Source organism: Episyrphus balteatus, chromosome 4, assembly GCF_945859705.1.
Source record: "Episyrphus balteatus chromosome 4, idEpiBalt1.1, whole genome shotgun sequence".
In the NCBI taxonomy this organism is placed as follows: domain Eukaryota; kingdom Metazoa; phylum Arthropoda; class Insecta; order Diptera; family Syrphidae; genus Episyrphus; species Episyrphus balteatus.
Window position 1 is genome coordinate 50,182,260 of NC_079137.1, and position 27,380 is coordinate 50,209,639.

Genomic DNA, 27,380 nt, shown 5'->3' on the forward strand with positions numbered 1-27,380 from the left:
GTCTGCATTGTTTCACTAAATTCGCACCAACTCTTTTATGAGTAACGCATAGGTAACGCTTTTATTTAGTGTGACTGTTATTGATTTTTTGCTTTAAAATATTTTAGTTCTGCTGAACTGATCCACTATTCTGCCTGTCACCAACAAATCGTGCACTCTCTTGAAACCAAATAATGTATAGTTAATGTTTTAGAAGATTTCAATCTCTGTCCAAATGCTTCAATGCATCTGTGCTCATGAATAAAGTTAAGCATTTTCATAGAAATCAATGTTAACACCGCATCAATTCATTCATGCATCTTCTTTAAAATGTCTCCGCCATCCACACAAAATCTCAAGAGAAAGTGATGGATGGTTTGCAGACATATGTATATAGAAAATATTCAATACCCAAAGTGCAACTACAGCAACATTCACTTAACTTGAAATGATGATGATTTCTATAAAGTGCACACCCTCTTGACCAACGACGACACGTACAATCGACGAAGCCGAAGGCGTCAAGTATGTCTTCTTTCCTCGCACGATATCATTGGGATATGGTATGGAAATATGGGGAAGACATCAGCTTCAGCAAAACCATTTTCATTGACAAGAAAAAAATACAAAAATGATGCAGGTACATCAGGTTAACATGCCCATACGAATAAGTGCATATGCATCAACGAGCTGTTCCAATATCAACTCGCAACTCAATTCAACTCAACATATGTAATCTTCTTATTTTTGATTCTCGTTTGCGCTCAATTGCCGGCCAAGTCAGTCAGTCAACTGTTCCCATTTAGACTCTCACCTTTGTCGTGGTTTGGTCGGAGGTATTAAAGCTCCAACACCGACCGACACCGGCCGCGGACAACGATTCTCTTTCTCGCTGAAAAGACACCAAAGACCGGCCACAACAACAAAATCTAAGAGCATTTCACTTGCAATAAAAATGAACCGAATTAAGTGACTAATGCACTTATCGGCTTAGTAAGAGGAGGCATACTTTCTTGTCGGTCGGTCGGTCGGCTTCCCGAGATTCAATTCAAGTTGTGTGTTTGTTATACATATTTGTGAGGAATCACTTGTTGTTGGTGTTTGCATATAGCACGAACCAAACTTGGACAGGAAAATGACTCATCACACCTTCAAAGCTTCAATCCAACCACATACGACATCCAGAATAGAAAGGTGATGGTAATGATGTGTGGGAGAGTGATGGGGGGATGTTATAAATATTCATTGAAAACGGGAAATGGTTTTGGAATAGTGTCATTCACTGAGAAGGTTACTCGTTTACAACACGATGTCATGTTTTGTGTCCATCATTCGAAAAGGTTACGAGATGTTGACATGAAACTTTTCATGTAATCATAATCTCTCTTTTAGAGTTATGTCATATCTACATTTTATGTTTTGAGAAGGGTTCTTAAACATTTGAACTTGAACAAAAAAAAAAAAAAAAAAACTTCAATAAGCAAATAATTATGTAGGAAGAAGGTTCAACACCACGGGAAAAAAACCAACAGAAATCCCGATTAACATTCAAACGAGAAAACTTTCTGTCCAAAACGTATCGAATTACAGTTTCCGCATTCATTAGTTTTTTTTTTTAAGTATTTTGGGTGAAATACGACCAAATCGAGCTGTCAAATTCCAAAGAAATAATTTCCTGACCCTAATTCAGATGTGTCACAATTTTTAGATTGCATCATAAGATTGTGAACTCGTGGTTAATCAGAATGAATGAAGAAAGAATTTAAAGGAAACAAACATAGAATTATTTTTATCTTCCACAACATAAAGGTGAGCCATACTTACTTTGATCTTCATTTCGCTCTTTTGCTAAATGGAACATGTTCTATCTGACTAAGCATCATTTTTAACATTCACGAAAACGGTAATTATCAATTGGATGTAGCAGAAGTGTACCAAATTAAAAATAAATTCAAATATCGTGCCTTACTGTGCTTAAGACTAAACTTTATTGATAGCCCAGTCGAATTAAACATTTCAAATGGAAAAAATTAGATCGTACAATTTTTTTTTCATAGGACGGTAGAGGGGTTCACTGAGAGCTTCGGGAAAATGGACCTTGAGCCAAAGCTGCCATCTTGGATTAAAGATAAAACACGTTATAGTGAATAACTCGGCCATTTTTGATTTTTGACAAAAATTATTTGGGTAAAACTTGTAGAAAATTTAATTTTCTATAACTTTTATCTTAATAAATTTTTCTATATGACTCATATTTTTCGAGTTAATTTGAAAAAAAAACTATACCCCTACTCAGCTTAAACCTTATACCCGCTTTGAGTATAGATTTTAAGATCAACGCAATATGGGAGTGTTTTTATATGTTTTTGGGGATGAGAAATCTAGCTGCAATGTTAGTTTTGAAAATGAGTAAATATTATAATTGATGTCTAGCGAGACAATTAAATCTTTGAATTTTTCAAATCGGTTCATTAGGTAATGCCTGAGATATGACCAATTGTTTATAATAAAAGATTAAAAGAGAGAGTGAATTATAAACAATTGGTCATATCTCAGGCATTCACTATAACGTGTTTTACCTTTAATCCAAGATGGCGGCTTTGGCTCAAGGTCCATTTTCTAAAAAACTGGTTTTAAGCTCTCAGTGATCCCCTCTACCGTCCTATTAAAAAAATTTTTTGTACATCCCGACTGGGCTATAAGGTCTACGAAGAACTGTGTCAAAAACATGGACATATACACAAGCTTATAACAGATCAAAATTTTAGAATCGGTTTAGTCTCATTCCTCTGTTAATTTTTGTTTACCAAAAATAATCGTTTGTCCACCCGCCATTAAAAAAATTTTCATAAATAAAATTGTTGTATTTTGAAAAATTTAGAAAAAATTTAACAAATAAAACGCTTTTGCTTAGGTTTCACACGGGATACCTATTTTAAAACAGTTTCAGTTATAAAAATTTTTTTTTTGTAAATTGATGTACTTTTTCTTCGTAAACTATTCAAATACCATATTTGCAGGAAAAATATTTTTTGTTTTTGTCAATTTTAATAAAATGGCGGATTTTCTAATCACTTTTAAAATCGCACAGCTTTAGTCACAACATTAAGTCACCATGAATGAGTACCTGAACTTTTAATTTAATCTGAATTCTTAAGAAAGTCATTTCGGGAACGCGTTTCCTCGAATAGGTAACAATTCTGTGCCGTTTGTCGAAAAGGTTTAAAATCACAAAATTGAATTTTGGGGTTTTGATTGGCAATTCCTATTGTGATTTTCTTTCACGAAAGCACTACTTTCGTTTTTAAGAAAGAAGTATTCCACATTTTAATTCTTTTTTTAATTCTTGCGAATTGTGGTGTTCTAAAAATCTATAACTTTATTTTTTTACGTCTTAATTTTTTTTTTTCGATTTTGGTACACCATTTTTTAATCTGCATGAAAATCAATTTCGGTAACGAATTCAATTCGGATCGAAAATCAGAACAGGGGTGATTAATTTTATTTAGTATAAGAAACATCATTATTTTAGGCAATTGTTTCATAAGGAATTAAGCTGGTCAATATTCGAAAAGTTATCGATTTGCATTTCATGACTCAAGCTTCAATCTTACTACAATTTCTGACTCAATATCTTTTTTGAAAGGTAACTTGTCGAAAATAATTCATTTAAAAACAATTATACATGAATTTGATGGGACGAGAATTTATTTATTTTTTTTTTAATGAAATAATGACTCTTCTATTAAAAAAAAATCTTCTGCCAGCAATAACAGTTCTTTGGTCAGATTTTCACTACACGAATTGTTTTCGAAGAATTGTCTTTCGAATTTTTATTCGAGGAACTTTTATTCGAAAATTGTTTTCCACAAATCCAAAACCAACATAGTTTCTAAAAGCCAAATAAACTCAACTAGATTCTATGGAGCTGTATTTTATGTTAGTTGTTTCTCTTGCTTGGTCTAAATGCATATGTATTTTCTTTTTGTGAATGATTCATGGAAAAAGCCGACATGTAACGCATTCATTACACTACTGTGACAGATTTTCAAATAAGAATAATGAATAGCGACCTCTAAAAAGTAATATTTAAAAAAAAAAAGGAAGAACTTGACCTACAGACACACAAATTAAATATTTATCTTTCTAAAAAACTTTTATAAATGTCAGTGTCAAACAAATTGATATTTCTACCAGAATGTGTTGCTATTGTCTTTTACAAATTTTCCCCTCAAAATTTTTACTTTCCTAAATGATAAATCGTTATCATTTTACTTTCGGTTTTTCTTGGGTTACATTTTTTTATCGTTTTAACTAGCTAGATCAAATATGTATTCTATCTGTTTTTTCATCAAATAACAAACATAAATATTGTATGTGGCTTAAGAGAAAAACAAAAAAACAAAAACAAGACCAAGAACAAGAATCTCTTCTATATCGCATGATGCCACCTGTTTTGTCTTTACAAAAAAAAAATCTTTAATCCCAACTCGCAGGTAAAATAAAGTAAACATTGAATGCAAAGTGTGTAAATAATGAAAAATACCCAAAGAGAGACCTCCTCAGATTACGGAATGCCGCTGAATTTTTATTTTTTATTTATTTCTTGTTGGTTTTTTTTTTTTTTTCTGTATTTTCATTTAAAATACTTAACTTGGTGATGAAGTCCCAAGATGACATCTCTCATGTTGGCAGAAGGTATTTTTCTTTTTTGTTTGTCTTGTTTTGGTTAAAGAAGATATAGTGACATTCTAATTGGGTTTGTCATCTCTTCGTCTATTTTTAATTGATCAGCTGCTAGTGTTACTTACTGCAGAAGTTGGTAGATAGTTTTTGATGAAAAATCGAAAATGCTTTTTTGTTGGTTTTGATGGGATTTGATTTAGGTACAGCTGTTTTCAGGATTTTAAAAATATTTTAACATTATATTTTACAAAAACATTTCCAAAAATTTCTTCGATTTTTAAGTCAATTTATCTCCATGCAAAGAAAAAAGACCACCTAAATATAATCAGATTTCACATTAAATTAAGCGGATTTCGGTATGGTTTTTTGAGAAAATGATTTTCGTCTTAAATTAAGTAGACAAATCTTCTTAATTTTTTGAATGCGCAAATTTAAAAGAAATATACTCAATTTTAGTCGGAAAACCATCTTATTTTTATGTAGAAGCATTTAAACAAAAAAAAATACCTAGTGAAGTTCGGCTTAAAATTAACAAAATTTAAGCGGTTTCCGCTTAATTTAAGCGGTTTCCGCTTAATTTAAGCGGAAATCGAATTGTTTTAAAAAGGAGAGATTTAAGGTAGGCCATCATCTTATTTTAATGTGCCTTTTTTCTCCGTGTGGTTCATTGAATTGACGTCTTTTTAAGATGTCTGCCGGCTCAATTGCAATAAAAAGAAATAACCGATTACAACCTTTTCTATCCTTTGTTATTCAAAACAATACGAATGACCTTGAAAATAAATGCTAAAAATTTCTAAAAAGAAAAAAGTAACAACTACAACCTTATTTGGTATTATTTTCTAATTACTGAAATAGAATCCCTATATTCTGAATAAATAAAAGAATGAAAAACAAATCAAAAACATTCAATGGAACTGTTCATATTTATAGTACCTATACAAAATAAATAATTCTCAGTTATTGCTATCAATCACAAAAAGCTGTTTGTCTCCAAAAATAACAAAACATTATTCCCAGAACTATTTATCGATGCCTAATTATAGAGCAATGCACTTGATTACAATATAAATTCACATATATTTGTATGTGGCATCTACATTTTCCACAATTTGTCTGTTGTTGGGACGCTTTGCTGTCATTATATTTGTAAGTAGACTGAACAATTTCATGGAAAAATGGAAGAAGAAGAAAAAAAAAAAAACTAAAAAATTATTCCTAGCACGCTCATTTATAATTTGAGTTGACAGCAGCAGATGCAATGACCAAACATGAATGTCACAAATAATAATATGTGTGATGTGTACCTATAAGTACACATATAGGAGGTACTATAGATATAATGTGTCTAGATAGCATATTGTTGAACTTGCACTTGACATTTTATTATAATAATACAACCAGAATGGGTGTTTTACTCTGGAGCACCATCACACTCTCTCGAAAGAGGCTGCCAATGGCTTCAAGTGTACCTATAATTTTCTATCTATTTTTGGAATTTAAATTTTCTTTGTGCTTATAAGTTGTAAACTGCTAATTAATAATAATATAGGAAAAAGAAAACAAAAATTAACAAAACTTATTATTAATTAATTTCTATGACAAGGTATAATCGGTTTTACAAGTTTTATATTTGGAAGCTGCTTTTTGTAGAAGCTTTGTTTCAAATAAAATTTCAATGGAAAACTTGTACCAGACCAAAAATAACCAATAATGGCGAAGTTAACTTAATAAAAGAAAGTATCAATAGTCAAATTTCAATACTCAAAAAAAAATATATAAAGGTCACTTTATAGAGGTTTTATTATGTATTAATGTAAAATGGTACTATAGAGTGAAATATAGTACACTGCATAAATTTTAAGATTAAAAAAAAAAACAGTATTGTATATTCAACCTACTCTGATTTTTTGACAGCTCATCACGACTTTCTCTATTAATATGCCACTGTCCCAATGCATCGTTCGGGCATTCAAAGTGTTCAAATCAATTAGAAACAAAAATAACCCAGTTTCACAAAAATGCATTACGAACCTATACTTTTCTACAAATTTGACGTTTTGTAGGTCTTGTTGAACATAGTAGAATTTGGATTTAGCCCAAATTAATTTAATTTTAATTTAAGCCATGGCAAATATTATATGTATATATAAATAAATAGCTTCGTCAATTTCCAAACATTTTTGAATTAAAATTGTAGCAACTCTGATATCAGACTCAAGCTTCAGTTGCACTTTGTCAAAGTTATTTTCAACATTGAGTTGGCTTAAAAGAAAAGCATAAGGCTATTAATCCAAAGAAAGCAGGATAAATCCCAGCGCTAAATCTGAAAAATAAATAATTAGATCCGAGTGATCTTCGTTGATTTGAAGTTCATTTTTTCCTCAGTGTACTTTTAGTTTAAAATTGTTTTAAAGCGACATTTTTTATTGCTCCACCATCATTATAAAGGTTATTCTTTTCTGTTTTGTTTTTGACCTTTAGTCCAAAATAATGCGTTTCGCCCAGGCACAACAGTTGGGCTCATCAGTAAGATGCTGTTGTACCCTTCTTATACGCAAAATTTTTTTTCACTGTAAACTTTATTATTTTAGGGGAATTTGATTAAATTTGATTAAATGTTGGTAATCATCAACTAAAAATTTTGCGTATAAGAAGGGTACAACAGCATCTTACTGATGAGCCCAACTGTTGAATTTATTTCAAAGTCCATAAAACAAAAACAAATTCTTGTTTACGTTTTCTTCTTCTTCTGGTTATTCTTTTCTTTTGAATAAACCATACAAATTTGTCTCATTATCATTAGTACCTAAATACATACTATTTTTTAGTATTTTTAAAAGCTAAAAACTCAAAATTCTACAAAGAATAATTACTATACAAAAAAGCACTTTCCTAATATAACAAGTGAACTTAGAACAAAATATGGGAATTAGAACAATCAAGAGTACTGGGTCTCATTTTGAGAAAGCTACTATACTAAGGAAATTGTTTTTATTTTAAACTTAAATATACCTAATTTTTTATTTTCAACAAAAACAAAAAAGAATATACATAGGTACATATCGCACCCTCAGTGCAAAAGAGCGAAAACTCTAAAAAGTTCATTTCGAGAAAACGCTTCTGCAAAATACATAATTACTCTAAACTTTCACCTATATCTTTCCATGGGACAGCAATTTCCATAATGTCAAAGCTCTATTACAAGAACCATTATGTTTATTTTGTAGTTTTAATAAATTTATTTTTTAAAATTGTTTAAATTAGGAAAGAGTTTGACTTTTAATATAGTAGGAATTGGATAAAAACAGTCATAATCTTTCGAATTTTTCGTTTACGTTAACAACAAGCCCTTCAAAAAAAAGGTAATTTAAAAAGCAACATTTCCTCATCATTATCTCAAAAATGTAATTTTTTGAGTTATCGCTCTTTTCCACTGAGGGTGCGATATGTACATAGGTACCTATTGTTCGTTATTTCATCGGATCATTTAATATTCCCATGATTAAAGGAGAGACCATGAGAACCCTGTCAAAAAAGCAATCTCATACAACGTTCCAATACGAAGTTAGAAAAAAGGTTAAGTTTTTAAATTTTTTCTAGAATGTAATTCTTAAGGCTCTCGCTGTTTCTTAAAGACATAATTTAAACATATTTTAAGGAATCCGAAAAATATCTTAAAATTATGTCGTTTTCTAGAAGTTTTATTGTTATTCCAATTTTTTTTTTTTTTTTTTTTTTTTTCTGAACAAGAAACTTCAGCTTTTTCGTATTCAGGAACTAACCTTTTACATTATTGAAATAAATTGCACATGTAGTTATGTATAATAAATGGAATCCATTCGCCAACAAAAAAAATGACAGTCCAATAATTTCGCAACAAAGATTGCATAAAAAACCCCTCAATAGTAGGTATCATCTTTCCCTAAGTCTACAGGATGTCAAGAGTCGAATTCTGTACAAATTTAGAAGTAATTTTTCAATTTTCAATTTTTCTAAGGCGTTAGTTGCAAATTGCAAATATTTGATAAATAGATTGACATAGTAAGTTAAATAACCTTTCAACTATTTAAGTGAGTTAAATTAACTAAATTGAACATGGGAAAATATTCAAATCGAAGATTTATAACGCTTTGATAAGCTAGATCAATAAATTTTAACTTAAAAATTGTGCAGTAAACTCCTATCCTAAAGTTATCTCTTCAACACATTTTCAACTTTACTCAAACATCAATCTACCCTCTTATCAATAAAAAGTAAATGTAACATTATAACACATCCAACAAAGAATTTATATTGTTAAATAATAAAAGTAAATAAATACATTTTGTTTAACCCCTAAATGCTAATCTCTCTATCATCTCCATTTATTACTATCAAATCAGCTAAAGAAAGAGAAAAACAGAACAAAAGAATGAAAAAAAAAATCCAATCCAACAACGAAACAAAAAAAAAATCGTCTGCGGTTCTATCCGGCAATGACAACAACAACAACAACCATCATCACAAAAAAAAAACATCTGTGTATATATTTATCCGCAAAATGGACACACCGTTCTCTCACTCAACTAAAATTTCCATTTATAAAAACAACAACAATAAAAAAAACTGACATTTCGAAAAGAATGAAACAACTATATATATAATAGAAAAACACTACCCGGCTGAGATGAGAAATCCCATGTAAACAAAAGAGACAACATGATGTTGCTTTTATTCGCAAACTGACACAACGAAAGCAAAAATCGAATAAAATTTTATCGACCCGTTCGTGGTCTTCTCTTTTCGAGATGGATGGATGATGATAAATTCGAATTCGAACAAGAATTTCGATAAAATTTATTAAAAATAAGTAAAAAAAAATCCAATTTTATAATAAATTCTTCATTTTTATTTTAATTAAAGAACAATTTTATTCATTTTTATTATAAAATCCAACCCATCCTAAAACTCACCTTCAGAAAGTTCCAAATCCAATTCGGCCAATTTCTCCCGGATGTCATCGGGCAGGGCCGATACATCCAAATTCATGTCGGCAGTGGAAGACATTTTCTAGTTAGTTGTTGGGTCTTCCTACTCCTCTCGTTCTCGTCGTCCTCTTCTATTTCGTTGGGGATCTAATCGTTTCTCTTTGGGGTCGTTGGTTGTTTGATGATGGAAATTGAGATGAGATGTTGCCCCTAGCGGCGGTACTAGGTACTAACTTAACTACACCCCCCAAATTCGGTTCCACAACAACAACAAAATAACAACTAAACAAATTACTACTTGAAGAAGATCAAATAAATCAAAGAGAAATTAAGAAAAAACAAAAGGAAAAAAAAAAACAGGGCTTTTGTTTGGGTTGGAACACCGGAAAAAAGCTCCGCTCCAGAAAAATTTGAAAATTCCACACCGAGACTGAGTGTGATTGATTTTTGAACTCACTCCACCGAAAATAAAAAAAACTCACTGCACACAGCAGAAAACAGAGATTTGGGATGTTTCACTTGAAAATTTTGCACATTTTCAATTTCGAATTGGAAAAAAGATTCTTATCTTTTTTTTTTTGGATTGAAAAAAGATTGATTTGTGTTTTCAATCAGAGATTTTTTGTGTTGGGTTGATTTTTATTTGTGCCTAGGCGGCACACGGCACAGCAGACAGACACTTGCACTTTTTTTGTGTGTGCTTCTCTTCGAATTTTTCCTTTTTTTTTGGTTACAGGATTCACTCAATTTTTTTCTTCACCACAAAAAAAAATGATAGAGGTTTTGATGTATTTTTGTGAATAAAATACACTGGTTCTAGGGGAGCATTTTAAAATTCCATTGAATTTTAAGAATATTAAAAAAAGATTATGTTTAAATTTTCTTTTTTTTTTCTATATTTATTTGACGCGGCGACGAAACGTTGTTTCTACGGACGCAGAAACAACGAATTTATCTCGACGATTTCAACTCAACTAAAATAATGCTGTTCGAAGTTGGACACGATGAGATTTTTTTTTCCTTCTGATATTCTTGTTGGGTGTTTCAAGTGGATCTTTTCTAATTTTGTATGGTGTATATGGGAAATAGTAAGGGTAGAGAGAGAAGAATATATTTTTGTGTGGTGAGTAGGATAAAAGAAAAAAAAAAAACAAAAAATTCGAATATGCGATGTTATGTGGGGAGTATATTTCGCAGTCGATGTTTTGACATTTCGAATTTTGTAGACATCTATTGGGTAATAGGAGAAATAAGATTAGAATTGAAACTACGGTTATTTTTTGAATTTTACAAAATTCCTTTTGGTTTTGCTGGAAAAGTCATTTGCCTTTTCCGGTTTTTTTATAAGATTTTTCAAAAGTTATGGAAATATAAACTTTCCATTATATTTAAAGGCTCCATTAGAAATTACAAAACTGTCAAATCGCATACAAATTTTAAAATTTCCCTTTTTTAATGGCAACTTTAAATTAAATGGAGTGTGAATAAATTGGGCTAATGGAGTACAGAAAAACAAAAAAATACCTACTCTATTTTTGATTTTTTAGTTTTTTAGATATTTCCTGGATAAATAGTTTTTATTTTTTTTTTTTTGTCAAAGGAGAATGGGACATTCGATGGCCATTAATGAAATTGGTATTAAATGAAAGAACTATAACTTAGGAATAACTTTTACTATGGACGTTTTGCTGCAAGGCATTAAAAATGTAAGATATTGCAATATTTCGTAGTATAAATGTATTGTGCAATGTGAAAAGGACAAAGTGAATAATATATTGATTTTGAATGTAAAATATGATGCTCTGTCATTTTCCTTGAGCCTGCGAAGACACTAATCTTGAATATCCGATCAATAGAACTCTTACGGCCATATTATTCACTAATTTAAAAAATACATCTGGATGTAAAATTGTCAAATGTCAAAAATAAATCCAAATCCAAAATAGTTTAAAAAAAATAGTTAAAAGTTACTATTTTTTTCTCTGTGTGATAGTGAATATCAAAGATTTGGATTTATTTTTGACATTTCAATTTCTTTACATCCCGATGTATTTTTTAAACTAGTGAATAATATGGCCGTTAATATAAGCTTTCTAAACCAATACTAACTATCGAGACTTTTTTTTTTGAGAGTTTTTATGTGATTCAAGCTAACAAAATATTAAACAAAAAACTCTAAAAATAATTATGTGTGCAATTCACACGTGGTAGAAGTGAAACCTTAAAAAATCATTTTTCTTGCAAACAAAAAATCGACAAAGAACTACTTTTTTTTATTCAATCACCTTTAAATCCATTTTTTTATATGACAACCTACAATAAATTTTATATCATCTGAAAGCTTATTATTTCACCTTTTATATGACGTTTCAATCATATTTCTACCATGCCTACAAAAAAGTAAGACATTTTTAAAGCCCACCATGTTGAAATTTCAGACTGAGATTAATGTAGTTCCTAAACTCGGTGGGTAGGCTTCAGCAACAGATCTCCACAGGTGTTTTCAGGTATTTTTCAAGTTTTTCAATTTAAGATCGCGTAACTTATAGAGAACTAACCATTATGTAACGTGTTTAGAAGACAATACATATTTTCACCTTTATCTCAGGATTTTGGATATGAAATAAATTGAAATTTTGCACAATTATAGTTTATTTGATTACCTATCAATGCTATCTACAGTATAAATTTCATTCATCTATCTATAAAAACAAAAAAGTTATAATCAATTGATTTTACCTGTCGCTTTTTCGTTTCATCTTGTCACAGGGAAAAAAGTTTTTGCAAAATGCTTTTATGACTTAACTACATCAATAAAATGACAAAATCATTTTTGGCCATATAAATTTGCCCATTCTCCTTTTAAGTTTAATTTGCATTTTAATTAACATAGGTATTTCTTTTTTGTTTTTCAATTTAATGAACTGAACAATCAAACTAGAGTTCAAACGACAATAGATTGTAGGTAATTTCAAATTCATCTACACAAAATGTGAAAGAAATTTCTACGAACACACCCAATTTGTTATTGTGAATAGATGTTGTTGTTTCCGTTTTATTTTTTAAATAAAGTCTTGTACGCTACTGATGCCAAACAAATCCAAAACTATAATTTATTTTAAAACATATTGGTTATCATATAACACCAAAATATTAAATTTTGTAACCAAACAAAAATAGAAGAAAAATGTCAAAATTGTGTACCAAATTTTATGAAATTTCGTCAAGTAAATGGCCGTGTAAATGGATTTTGACGCCAAAAAGCACCAAAGGCACCAGTCAGGTTTCGAATCTTGCTCTTCGAGATTTACTCCACACACACACAGAAAAATTGTTTACCTAAACCAAACTAACTATAACCAGATTGGAATGTTTGAAATTGAAATTGTATTTATTTTAGAATTGCAAACAAATTTTTGAACCACCACTTGCATTAATGAGGTAAATTGGTACAAGGTGAATTTATCAAAAAATATAGTTCGTTTCTATGAATTGAATTTACTTTAATTTAAGACTTAGTTATTTTTTGTTATAAAAAGTAACGATTTTTTTTCTACTCCTGAAATTTTGCGTTTGCTTCACTTTTTTTCACATTTCCTCAAAAATGTAGTGAAAACCCTGGACACCACTGCTCGGTGATGTTAGTAGTTGATCATAAAAACCGTTTAGAAATTTTTAAATTTTTCAATAATAGTCTATTGAATAGACCCTTTTGGATGGAACAAATTCGTTCAAGAGTTTTTATTGGCGATTATGATTCTTTGGCATACAAGAATACTTTAGCCAAAAGTGCTACTAAATCCATTGGTGCATTTCTGAGAAAACGGCAACACTGGTCGGTTTTCAGTTTTTTTGATTTAACTCGAAAATCAAGCCTGACTTTGAAATGGTTCAAAGACACTTTTTATAGCAAATTAAATTTTCTGTCAAGTTAAGATGGTTAAAAAATTTTAAAAATTATTTTTGACTAATATTCTAACCTAAAATCAAAGAAAAAAAAGTTAAAAAATTGACAATTTTATTTTTTTTTACTAAATCAAGGGGCATTTTGTGTATGTAGCCGGGACGTCCAAACTTTGTACTAATGAAATAAAGTAGAGGTAAAATCCTTTGATAATATGCAATTTTTAATTTTTTTTGTCAAGAAACAACTTAAATGTACCTATTCAAAAATTAGCACTTTTTCTAAATTTTTGACTTTTTTAATTAAAAGCAAGTTTTTAAAACTCGATAAAATCGTATTAATTGGTAACTTTTAGACTTTTAAAGTAAACATACTTCGAGGGAGTGATTTAATATAAACTAAATATGACAAACAAAAAAATTTATTTGCATCCTTATGGCTTTTTGTGCAATTTTGTGTATGTGCATTTTTATAAATTCGGGTCGAATGGATGGACGGAGAGCCATTAGCTTTGGTCTATTGCATAGAAGAACATTTAATACCAACTCTTTTACTGTTTTCAATGGCCTGAAAAACAATTCTTGTAAAATCCGCGACCAACGAAAAGTTTCTCTTGAAAAACAAAAAAAAATACTCCAATGAGTTTGAAACAAAATAGCTCAGGCAAATTAGCAAATCAAATTGCACTTTTCGCGGGACAAATTTTTTTCATGGAACGTGTTTAGGTGAATGTCCTTATCGTAAAAGTGAATTTTTTGGGATGATAAGATATCGGGAACAGCCGCCATCTTGGAAAAGAGGTCGGTGCCGTTTTTATTTTATAACTCCATTTTTACTCATTTAAACCAAAAATGTCCGAGGATAGACTTATATCAATTAAATTATCTAAAAAATGATATACAAATGAATTCCGTGAGTTAGTTAAATTCAATTTTATAGTCGGTCAAAGTCCGGGTTCTTCTCTCAAGGTTAAGATAATATGACATTTTTTAAAATATCTGAAGAACTTTTGATTTGTTTGGGATTTTCTAAAAGAATGAAATATAGCACTTTTAATTATCTATGAAATGAGCCCTTTATCGTTACTGTAACCAACATAATGTATACTTATCTAACGTCGAAGTTCACATTCTACCAGTCAAAAGTGAGAAAATATCAAGTTTTCTTCTATTAGACCGAGCAAATTTTTGAAGTGGAGGTATAACCAAAATATAAGTAAACAGTTTTTTAACTATATTCGTCTAAATATTGAATTCAAAGTTTGAAATCTTTAATGTTAACCTTTATATGGTTTTCGAGGTTTTAAATGAAGTGAATTTTCCAATTAATGTGAATAAGCTAAAGTGACACTATTTAAAATTCTAAATATAAGAACTGATGCCCTGTCATTTTTCCTAAACATGAACACCTCAATCTCAGCATTACGATAAGTATAACTCAAGATATGAGGTGTGTAAGCCGTTATGTTTTCGAGACTATTGTGTTTAATTTTTGATTGTTTATTTGAACTATTGAAATCCCAAATATGTTCAGTTTAAAAATCGTATATCATGACTTCGACGTTTGTTGCTTCTACAATGTGATGGTTACAAAAACAATAAAGGGTTCATATTTCATAGATAATTAAAAATGCTATAATTCATTCTTTAAGAAAATCCCAAACAAATCGAAAATTCTTCAGATATTTGAAAAAATGTCATATTGTCTTAACCTTGCGAGAAGAACCCGGACTTTGACCGACTATAAAATTGAATTTAACTAACTCACGGAATTCATTTGTATACCATTTTTTAGATAATTTAATTGATAATAAGTTTATCCCCGGACATTTTTGGTTTAAATGAGTAAAAATGGAGTTATAAAATAAAAACGGCACCGACCTCTTTTCCAAGATGGCGGCTGTTCCCGATATCTTATCATCCCAAAAAATTCACTTTTACGATAAGGACATTCACCTAAACACGTTCCATGAAAAAAATTTGTCCCGCGAAAAGTGCAATTTGATTTACTAATTTGCCTGAGCTATTTTGTTTCAAACTCATTAGAGTATTTTTTTCGTTTTTCAAGAGAAACTTTTCGTTGGTCGCGGATTTTACAAGAATTGTTTTTCAGGCCATTGAAAATAGTAAAAGAGTTGGTATTAAATGTTCTTCTATGCAATAGACCAAAGCTAATGGCTCTCCGTCCATCCATTCGACCCGAATTTATAAAAATGCACATACACAAAATTGCACAAAAGGCCATAAGGATGCAAATAAATTTTTTTGTTTGTCATATTTAGTTTATATTAAATCAATCCCTCGAAGTATGTTTACTTTAAAAGTCTAAAAGTTACCAATTAATACGATTTTATCGAGTTTTAAAAACTTGCTTTTAATTAAAAAAGTCAAAAATTTAGAAAAAGTGCTAATTTTTGAATAGGTACATTTAAGTTGTTTCTTGACAAAAAAAATTAAAAATTGCATATTATCAAAGGATTTTACCTCTACTTTATTTCATTAGTACAAAGTTTGGACGTCCCGGCTACATACACAAAATGCCCCTTGATTTAGTAAAAAAAAATAAAATTGTCAATTTTTTAACTTTTTTTTCTTTGATTTTAGGTTAGAATATTAGTCAAAAATAATTTTTAAAATTTTTTAACCATCTTAACTTGACAGAAAATTTAATTTGCTATAAAAAGTGTCTTTGAACCATTTCAAAGTCAGGCTTGATTTTCGAGTTAAATCAAAAAAACTGAAAACCGACCAGTGTTGCCGTTTTCTCAGAAATGCACCAATGGATTTAGTAGCACTTTTGGCTGGAGTATTCTTGTATGCCAAGGAATCATAATCGCTAATAAAAAGTCTTGAACGAATTTGTTCTATTTTTGTTCTGGAGCTCGGGTCTATTAAATAGACTATAAAAGACTTTGGGGATTAAAAAAAAATAAATTTTTTGTTTTTAGTCAATTTATATTTTTATGTGTCGATTAATACCTTGTTATTTTTTAAATGTTATTATTTATGTACATATAATTTTTTTCGCAGGTATATCTAATAAGCGCGCATATGATATTCAAAAATCAAATAGCCGTGTTGTGTTGTTTTTTGTAACTTTAAACCAAATTTTATATTAGGTATTTTTTAATTTTTTGCTATTTTTCAAAAAAAAAAATTTTTTTTGAATCTTTTAATAGCTTTAATATTCCAAGAAACTTTTGTTTTAACATAAGAGCGTGCCACCCAGCCCGGCAGTATATTTTTGTCTTTTTTTTTCTATCCGTATGGTAAATTGCGACGGAGCACAGTGTGGCCAATCACGAATCTAGCTGGACAAAATATTAATAACTCGCGTTAAATCGACTTTTTTTCTAAACAGTTTTAAACAAATGAATGTGAATAGATAAAATTCTATAAAAAAGAAATATTTTTTAAAAAGAAATCTATAATTTCTGCAAAAAGTGGGTCAAAATAGTGATGAAGAAAATGCATTTTTATAGTATTTGAATTTATGTTTCCGTAAACGTATTCTATGATTGGATATACTTAATTATTTTAAAAAACGCTTGAAAAATCTCAATAAATAAAAGCTCTATTGCTATTCACGAAAAAAGAGAGGCGGAATAATTAGTTTTTATTAAGAAATAGAACTTTTACACACGTTTTTGACAGGTGACATATATGATTTATTTTCTCATTATCATGCTTTAAATTAAAATTTTAGCAATGATTTTAATTAAATATGCTTCACAATCATAAAAAAAAAAAATCATGTGTGCAATTCACACGTGGTAGAAGTGAAACCTTAAAAAATCATTTTTCTTGCAAAAAAAAAATAGAAAAAATCTACCTATTTTTATTCTATCACCTTCAAATCCATGTTTTTTATATGACAACCTATATAAATTTTATATCATCTGAAAGCTTATTGTCCAAGCTCAAAATATATATATCGATCAGGTCTATGAGACATCTACAAAAAGAGCTAGAATTTTTTAAACTCGATGAAATTTCATCAAAAAAAGCAAAAAAAAACATTTATTTTTTTGTTCTCATGCTATTAATTCAATTTTTTTGTTTGACAACCTATACAAAATTTTATTCCATGTGAAAGCTTATTGTTTCACCTTGTTTAATGGTGCATAAATCTTATTTCAAAGATGTCTACAAGAGAAGTTAGAATTTTTTAAAGTCAACCATGTCGAATTTCCAGACTGAGATTACGGTACTTCCTACACTGGAAGCTGGTCATCGCCAAAAGATCTACACATGTGTTTTGTGGTATGTTTCAAATTTTTCAATTTATGATTGTGTAACTTGTAGAGCACGTACCGTTATGTGTGATATATCAAATAAAAGGTTATGTTATCAGCATGCGTATTAAAGTTAAATCAAATTTGTATGTGCACTAGATCAAAAGATATAACGTGTGTTGGAAAAGAACATCTTTTTACCGTTATCTCCGAATTTTGAATATGAAATTTATTGAAATTTTGTACAATTATAAGTTATTTAATTACCTATCTACAGTACAAATTTCATTCATCTATCTATTAAAACAAAAAAGTTATAACAAGTTGAAGTCGTGTCGCGTTTTCGTTTCATCTTGTTTCAAATCACTACGATACTAAAGAAGTTTTCACTTCAAAAATGGCATCACCTTTAAAAATATCTGCAGATAATTTAAAAAAGTAACTCCTTTTTGTGCGATGCAAACTTGAAACAGAAGGGCCTATTAAAAACAGCTGTGTTTATATTACCTTCGATGTTTTTCAAGCTAATAATTCTCTAAATTTCTTCGTGACCCTATTTCTGGACTTTTACACTTGCTTGCTTTTTGCATTGAACTTGTTTAAGATGTTCCGACAGAAAAGCATCATTCATCAATGATAATGCCTCATTAGTTGAAAATTCCAGTAGTTTAGTGGTTCCAGAGGATCAGAATTTAATTTTTTATACATTTTGATCCTTCACTCAAAGAAAATTTCAATAAATCCTTTTCGGTATTATTGGAATATGCTTTTTCAATTTTGCGGAGAGCGATTCTGCTGATTTTAACTATTTTCTAATGGATAGGTGCACTTAGGAGACTTTTAACCTTCCGTTTGTTATATTTTTCCCGTTTTTTTAGTTTTTAAAAATTCTTTTCTACTTTTGTTTCACTATCTACTGTTTTTGTTTATTTAGTTATCACATAATATTGGTCAAGCAAAATGAAATTCATGTTTAAAGAGCGGTCCAATGTGTCTTCCACCTTTTTTGTCTTTTTTTTTCGCTTAACTTGAAGCACAAAACTTTTATATATGTTTTTAATTTTTCTTTATTGTCAAAAATGTTCCAAAGATGATACCTGCTCATTAAAAGATCAAAAAAACTGTCTTTTCGATCTTATTTGGCAGTTTTGACACATTTTTCGAAAATTTGTTTTTTTTTTGAAAATCTTGACTTCATTTTGAAAAGTGAAAAAAGTTGTATGGCGGTCGAGAAAACGCGAGACATGTAAATAGCTAATCTTAATGACAACACTCCACAATACATTAATTAATTAATTTCAGACCGGAAAAATGCGGAAAAATTAACTTTACCTCTAATTGAAAAACAAAGATATTTTTTTTTGCACTTCCTAGCCTTCTTATAGAATTTATTTTTTTTTAAATAGTTGCAATGGTTATTAATAAATAAAAATTAAAATACTTTCCTCCAAATGTAGATTAACAATTAAAAAAAAACAATTAGAACCAAAAAACTACCACAGCGTTTTTAATCGTCAACCAAACTCAAGCGAAAAATAGAATACTTTGTATTATCTCCATCCAACTGTTAACAAGAACCAACTTTCAAGCTTAGCTTACGCTAATCCGAGATGAAAACAAAATTACAGTTACCCATTTTATTGAGAAGCTCAACTCATGATTTAAAATCATGTGGCTAAACTTTTTTTTTTCTATTTTGTCCAGTCAGATTGGCGAATTACCACACTGTGCGGAGGTGTGAAATGTACAGTAAGAAACGAAAAGCTGGAGCTCCAAAATCTTTTCGCAATCCTGAAGTGCGAGCTAAAGTCGACTTTTTCCGTACAGAACTAGAACTTTTTATGCATTCTCTAACTCCTCACAGTGAGCCTGAACAAGTTTAAGGTTGACCTAAAATGACGACAAAAACTAAAGATGAGGCTTTGTTCCTGAAGGCCTCAGCAATAATAATCCGTTTTTACCAAAATCGGATTAGCTTCCTTTTTCGAGATACCCCCCTTACGTGTTTTTTTCGAGAAAAATTTATATCAACGCAAGGCTCGAGTACGATAACTTAGGCGCCGAGAATTGAAAACGGTTTTTAGTTGAGGTATTCAATACAATCATTTTTGGTCTTGGGAGGGAGGGTCTATGCCCCCCCTTTAGGCGGGAGGGGCAGTTTTCTAAAAACTCAAACAAAAAATTATTAAAAAACAATGGCAACACTTACAGTTAGGAATGATACCTTTTTCAAAAGCTAGAATTGTACACTTAATTATAGTTTTTAAAACAAGTTATTTTAAACAGTTGTTTTCGAAATAATCGATTCCAAAGTCAACAATTGTGAAAAAGAAGTTTAAAAAAAATACATTGAATACTATTTTGTCAAGACTTTGGGTTTCATTACGGGATAAATTGATAAAGTAAACTACCTCAATAAATTCTTTATCAAATACTGAAAACCATATGTTTCTATGCCTTCTAGTTTTTGAGAAAATTGAAAAATACGAAAACTACTTTCTTTATCTTATTTTTATTTTCTTGGCTATTTTGCTTTGCCATTATCAAAAATTAAAAAGTACTGTGCTTAATCTACTTCGATTCCATGAATTTGTTTTATTTCCATTTAAAATTGGACCTTAAAAATAAAATTTCTTAGTACCAGTGTGGTACCAGAACGGTCATTAGTGAGCCTGATAAAGAAAGTAGTTTTCCTATTTTTCAATTTTCTCAAAAACTAGAAGGCATAGAAACATATGGTTTTCAGTATTTGATAAAGAATTTATTGAGGTAGTTTACTTTATCAATTTATCCCGTAATGAAACCCAAAGTCTTGAGAAAATAGTATTCAATGTATTTTTTTTTAAACTTCTTTTTCACAATTGTTAACTTTGGAATCGATTATTTCGAAAACAATTGTTTAAAATAACTTGGTTTAAAAACTTTAATTAAGTGTACAATTCTAGCTTTTAAAAAAGGTATCATTCATAACTGTTAATGTTGCCATTGTTTTTTAATAATTTTTTGCTTGATTTTTTAGAAAACTGCCCCTCCCGCCTAGAGGGGGGGACATAGACCCTCCCTCCCAAGACCAAAAATGATTGTATTGAATACCTCTACTAAAAACCGTTTTCAATTCTCGGCGCCTAAGTTATCGTAGTCGAGCCTTGCGTTGATATAAATTTTTCTCGAAAAAAAACACGTTTAAGGGGGGTATCTCGAAAGAGGAAGCTAATCCGATTTTGGTAAAAACGGATTATTATTGCTGAGGCCTTCAGGAACAAAGCCTCATCTTTAGTTTTTGTCGTCATTTTAGGTCAACCTTAAACTTGTTCAGGCTCACTGTGTCCTGTTTCCAAATACTTCTCGACCACTTTTCTCGATGTTAGAATAATTGTTGAATGTAGATATTGTCATATTCAAAAAATAAAAATTAATTTCATATTCCGCTTTATATTTTTATACTTCATACATAATACAAAAAAAAATCTTATAAAATATTTAATTTCATTTCCTATTCATATTCGAATTTTAAGTCAGTTCCTTTCAATTCTTCCTCAGTCCATCGATCAAATCTTTCAGACATTTGTGATGAAAATAAATTTTTCCAATCACCAATTTTTCCCTTACGAATGAATTTAGCATTTGAATTATTTTCCTTATCCAAACCTTCAATATTCATGTATTCCAAGTTTACAGCTGGATTTGATTGCATTTTATCAAATTTCAAATGTTCACAGATCTTTTCCAAATCCTCATCGGACATCTTGAAATCAACTTCTAAGAACTCTGCACAATTCTTTATAATGGCATTGATATCGTGATTCATATCTTCGTATTTGAGGAATAAAACATTTGACTCGTTACGTCTTTGCCAAAATGGAATAACATGACTCAAATACGGTCCAATGGGAGTAGAACCTCTGAGGAAAAGTTCACAAAAATCATCAAAAGTTCCTTTCAAACCATGAACTAGCTTGCAGTAGTAAAAGAAGGAAACACAAAGATCCTTTGGATTCCGAGCTGTGTAAATTATCTAGGATTTAAAAAAATATTTATGAAATTTTTGAAAAAGTAAAGAAAAACCTATTTACTTTTGGGCAGACTTTTTCTAGATCTTTGGGAAGCAGATCCCATGGTAAATGTGATCGTACCAATCTTGGACGAGGCATTTTTTCAACCAATTCTACTGTATTTCCAATTGCGGAGCTTTAAGAAAGGAATTATTAAAATTTTGAACCAAAGTTTGAACAATCTTTTGAACTCACTTAACCCAAACATTGTGATCTTCGTCATATAAGGCTGTAAGTTCAATTAACGGACATCTTGTTTGCAGCATCTCTTTAGCTCCTTTGAAATCAAGTTTATTAGCCAATAGCCATATCATTTCCTGAGCCCATGTTGAACCTGAAAATAGATGTTTCTTTTAACAAAATGTTTAGGTCCATTTAGAAAAATAAAACCATTACCAGTTCTTGGATAAGACACCAACCAAATATCATCCTCATAGACTGTTAAATTTCTTATAGATTCAGCAATTTTTTCATATTTCCTTGGCAGCATCACATTTCCCGGACTAACTTTGATAAAACAATCGGATATTGGAAAGAGGCTATTAATTCTCTTGGAGATCTCTTCATCAGGCTTGGTGAATGTTATTTTCATTTCTTTAAATTTACTTGCAAAAAAATCTTTGAGAAGAAAATGAAACTGATCACTTCGACGTCAGACAACGAATTAAAGTTGAAACTGTGGATGCAATTGTATCTTTGGTGGAGGAAATAAGATGCAAACTTAAGTGAAAGTTTGATATTTTTGTTGTTAGGAAAAACTGGATAGAGTACATATTATTTTTGCACTTAAATTTAATACCCCTTCCATGGTTTGATAAGAGGTTCATTGGCGATGTTGATGCAATAATTTTCATAGACTATAGGAAATTGTTTTTCTTAGTGGCGATACTATATATATATATATATTTTTTTTTCATTTTGTGGAAGAAAAACTGGGCATAGGTATTTTTGGATCACCAACCGGATTGCTATTTGATATTCTTGTAAAATTTAATATAAAATAAGAATTTGCGTGATTGTTTTATAATAAAGAAGTCAATAAAAGAATTTTATGGTTGGATTGGACCCTAATAATAAAGTTTTGGTGTAAGAATTTTTGTATTCAAAAATACAATACAATTTCCAATTCTGTATTCGATGTACCAGTGACAAAGCTATTCTTTTGCTACTTCTATTTGTGTGTAAAATTATGAATTCCTAAGAGGATTTAAAATTCAGATAACAATCAAACATTACATTTAGATGATAGAGTGTGCAGTAAAATTTCGAAAATCAAATATTGAAAATTTTTTTAATAAGTTTCGAAAAAAATTTGTAAATTTGATTTTTATAACAATTACATAATAATGTATGTATAAACTTTAAGGAGCAAAAAAATTATGTGTGCAATTAACACGCGAAACCTTAAAAAATCATTTTTCTTGCAAAAAAAAAAAATAAAATAGAAAAAATCTACCTATTTTAATTCTATCACCTTCAAATCCATGTTTTTTATATGACAACCTATATAAATTTTATATCATCTGATCATCTTGTTGTCTTAGCTCAAAATATATATATCGATCAGGTCTATGAGACATCTACAAAAAGAGCTAGAATTTTTTGAACTCGATCAATTTCCATCAAAAAAAAAGCGAAAAAACACGTATTTTATCTTCTAACGCTATTAAATGCATTTTTGCCTAGCAACCTATAAAAATTTTTACACCATCTGAAAGTTTATTGTCTTAGCTCAAATTATCCAAAAAGCAAAAAAAACATTTATTTTTATGTTCTCATGCTATTAAATCAATTTTTTTGTTTGACAACCTATAAAAAAATTTATACCATGTGAAAGCTTATTGTTTCACCTTGTATAATGACGTATAATTCTTATTTCAAAGATGTCTACAAGAGAAGTTAGAATTTTTTAAAGTCAACCATGTCGAATTTCCAGACTGAGATTACGGTACTTCCTACACTGGTAGCTGGTCATCGCCAACAGTTCTCCACAGGTGTTTTGAAGTATTTTTCAATTTTTTCAATTTAAGATTTTGTAACTTATAGAGCACGTAACGTTATGTGTGATATATCAAATAAAAGGTTATGTTATCAACATGCGTATTAAAGTTAAATCAAATTTGTATGTGCACTAGATCAAAAGATATAACGTGTGTTGGAAAAGAACATCTTTTTACCGTTATCTCCGAATTTTGAATATGAAATTAATTGAAATTTTGTACAATTATAATTTATTTAATTACCTATCTACAGTACAAATTTCATTCATCTATCTATCAAAACAAATTTATAACAAGTTGAAGTCGTGTCGCGTTTTCGTTTCATCTTGTTTCAAATCACTACGATACTAAAGAAGTTTTCACTTCAAAAAATGGAATCAAACTTTGCGTTATGTAAAAACGATAATTGACCAGGATGTAACTGACATATGTACAATTATTGAAAAGCTTGAAATCTTTAAGTCAATGCTAAGAAATTAAAAATCCGTTCTCTCTATAAAGATCCAATCAACGTACATGTAAATGAAGTATGTGAAGAAAAAAAGACTGAAATTGAAACAGATAGTAGCAGGAAAATTTAAAGTTTAAAAAAATAGAGGGCAATTTTTTGTAAGATATAACACTAATACTATCTTATGCATTTTTATGTTTTTACCAACAATTGAATGTTAAAAAATTCAAGCTTTAAAATAAGACCATGAGACTTTGAAGAAAAAATATTTTATCAATCGTAAATTTTATTTAAAACAGGGCTATAATGTCAAAATTTATAACTTTAACATTGTGGTATTATTTTTGTCTATCAGCTAAATAAATAAAAAAAAAATACCAATTTCCACAACTTTATAGATCCCAGAACCAACAGTTAATATGGTGAGCTTAAATTCTACTCAATTTATTGTTTTAATGTCATTTTATTGCGATTTAATTGAGAGGGTCCCTTTGGCGTATGAGTAACTTTTTGCAAATTATTCTATTCTTGAGTAATACATCACACAGATTGAAATTTGTTGGACATTGTTGAAACTTTCAAATACTTAAATTCGTCATGAGATTACAGAATAAATTTTGTTCTTAAGGACTTAAGCGAAACGAAAAGTTTTCTTAACCTCGAATAAGTAGGAACTTTATAGCTTTGAAATCATTGCAAGTAAAAATATTTAAGTAATCCAAAGCTTTGATAATTAGTAAACAATATTAAGACTGAGAACAAATTGAGAATATTTTTGTTTTTACTCGACCTTCGAAAAATAATTAATTTAATTTTTCGATATATTAAGAAGTTATTGCCTAATCAATTAAATTAAGTAAAGAATTAACAAAAAAAAAAAAAATATAACGTTCTAATTTAATGAGATAATGAGATCAGTTGAGAAAGAAATAGTAAATTAATTTGTCTCGAACCTGTCGCAGTACAATACCTCTTTATAAAAATTAAAAAAAAATCCAATCTGGTTCTAAATTACGTTCCAATTTTCGTTGAAAATTAAAAAGTTCAATAACATTTATTGAACCCAAAAAAAACAACAACAACAAAACCGATCACCAATCAAAACTTGAAAATATATAAATTTCCTGTCACATCTTCATCAGAATACGATATAATTCTCTTCCTCTTCATACAACTAATTTAATTTCTGTTCTCATAAACCTAATAATATTGCTCTTAATAATACCTTTATAGCTTTGATTCAATTAAACCTGTATTTTCAATGCACAATTCTCTAAAAAAAAATCTAAAAACGCAAAAAAAAAAAAAAAACTTGTCTCTTCAACACAAACAACGTCACAGTAGTACCTAATACAAAATTAAAACTTTCATCAAATATTGTTTAAAACAAAAAAACAATTTTGCATTTTAATTTTAAAATAATTACCAAAAAAAAAAACTGGTTATACAAATATAAAATTTATTTTGCTATCTTTCTTAACTAAAAATGATTAAATTATTTACAAAAAAATGACTTAAAAATACAAATGCTCCAAAAATGACGATGAATATGAATCATCCTTATCTCTCTTACCAAACAGTACACTTTTCTTCAATATTTAATTGACTACCTAATGGGCAACTGAAGGCCTTACTGGCTTCTTCCAAGTTCAACAATATCCTAAAGGGAATATTCTTTCCACTGTCCACTCTGGCACATTCCCTCTGGGCTAGATTCAAAAAGAAAGCTTGGTCATTTGTAAGATGAACCTCCTTGAAAATGTTGTCTAGCTTGTGAGCTGAGTCATACTCCTGATCCCAATAACGCTTGTAGTCCAAATAAGTCTGTTTCATTGCTGCAAAGTCATCCACATACTCAAAGTAATCCAAATCGTTGAACTCAAACAACCTGTATTTATCTTGTTGGGTATCAAGACAATCCCTCAGATCATCATAGGAGTACTTGGGGCGACTTTCACGGAAGAACAATTGCCACAGATAGAGTCCTTGAGATGCAAAATGATAGAATACTGGCTTATTCCGATTAACAGGATTTAGGATATTCATCAAGTATTCCTCAGCTTGATCGTTCTTCGAATTTGATTTTGACAAATACTTTTGGATTTTGTATCTAGCTAGGTGCAAATAGTTTTGGTAGAAGTTATCCTTTTCGATCATGACATCCTTGTACTCAGCGTCAATTTTATTACCATCCAAAATCTGATTCATGCTCTCAAGGATCTTTCGTTTTTCTTGCACTCGCGAGAGACCTCCCCCACTTACATTTTCTAGTTTTGATTTGATAGTACTATGTGACTTTTCAAACTCCTTCAAAACATCCAGATTGAAAGCCTGATCGGTTTGTGTGAAATACATTCTATAGAATTCAGCAAAGAGAGGCATCCTGAAATAGTCCACTACCATATCACACCCAGTGTCAATAACTTCACCCATAAGTTCGAGAGCTGTTACCAAACGCAGGGTCTGAGGATCAGTACCGTGAGCAAGATCAATGATCTTTTGCAAATTAACAACATCTTCAAGGACGAATTCCAAAGAAGCTTGACTTAGCTTGGGAAGTTTCTTAAGCTCTGTCAAGTATTCATCCCAATCAAAGTTCTTCAAAGCTTTTAGATCATTTCCAACGACAGCATTCTCCCGCGAACTGGTCAAAATAGATTTTCCCTTTTGAATGAAAGCAATGATATTTTTCTCGGCTTCAACACGTTCAGCTGGTTTGATTTCCATAAGCTCCAAGTTACGTTTGATGATTCTTTCATTAAAAGCATTTGTCAGGAAGAGATTTTGATCGATAGAGAAGATAATTCTGACTTTTTTCTCATCTAACGGACTAATATTGGCTCTGAGAATTGCATTTATTCCAGATGTCTTGAGAATTCCTAGAGTTTTAGCAAGTCTGAACTGTGATGGATTTTTAAAGACATCGACTTTTTGGAGAATATTCTTTGGACTTTGATACTTCATACAGGATTCTAGGAAATCCTTTGCCTTGTGTGCAGATTGTAGTTTGATGTCCTTTAATCGATTGAGATCGTCAGCAATTTCGGATAAGTAAACTCGATCGTTGGGATAGTTCTCTCCACCGGAAGCATTGTGAAAATTGC

General features: G+C 29.9%; 2 protein-coding genes across 2 annotated transcripts in view; both read right to left on the reverse strand.

Annotated features, from left to right (window-relative positions):
- LOC129917909 (disco-interacting protein 2) overlaps positions 1 to 10,630 on the reverse strand; it is a 225,873-nt gene extending 215,243 nt beyond the window's left edge. The window contains exon 1 of the mRNA XM_055998134.1: positions 9,621 to 10,630. Coding sequence (XP_055854109.1) covers positions 9,621 to 9,714 — 94 coding nt within the window. The 5' untranslated portion in view covers positions 9,715 to 10,630. The remainder of the gene's footprint in view (positions 1 to 9,620) is intronic.
- Positions 10,631 to 21,266: 10,636 nt separating this feature from the next.
- LOC129917921 (sulfotransferase 1E1) lies at positions 21,267 to 22,482 on the reverse strand. The gene is made up of 4 exons (XM_055998151.1): positions 22,222 to 22,482; positions 22,021 to 22,159; positions 21,847 to 21,961; positions 21,267 to 21,788 (listed from the first exon to the last, which is right to left on the reverse strand). The coding sequence occupies exons 1-4, from the start codon at positions 22,415 to 22,417 to the stop codon at positions 21,267 to 21,269; spliced, it is 972 nt and encodes a 323-aa protein (XP_055854126.1). The 5' UTR covers positions 22,418 to 22,482.
- Positions 22,483 to 27,380: the final 4,898 nt, after the last annotated feature.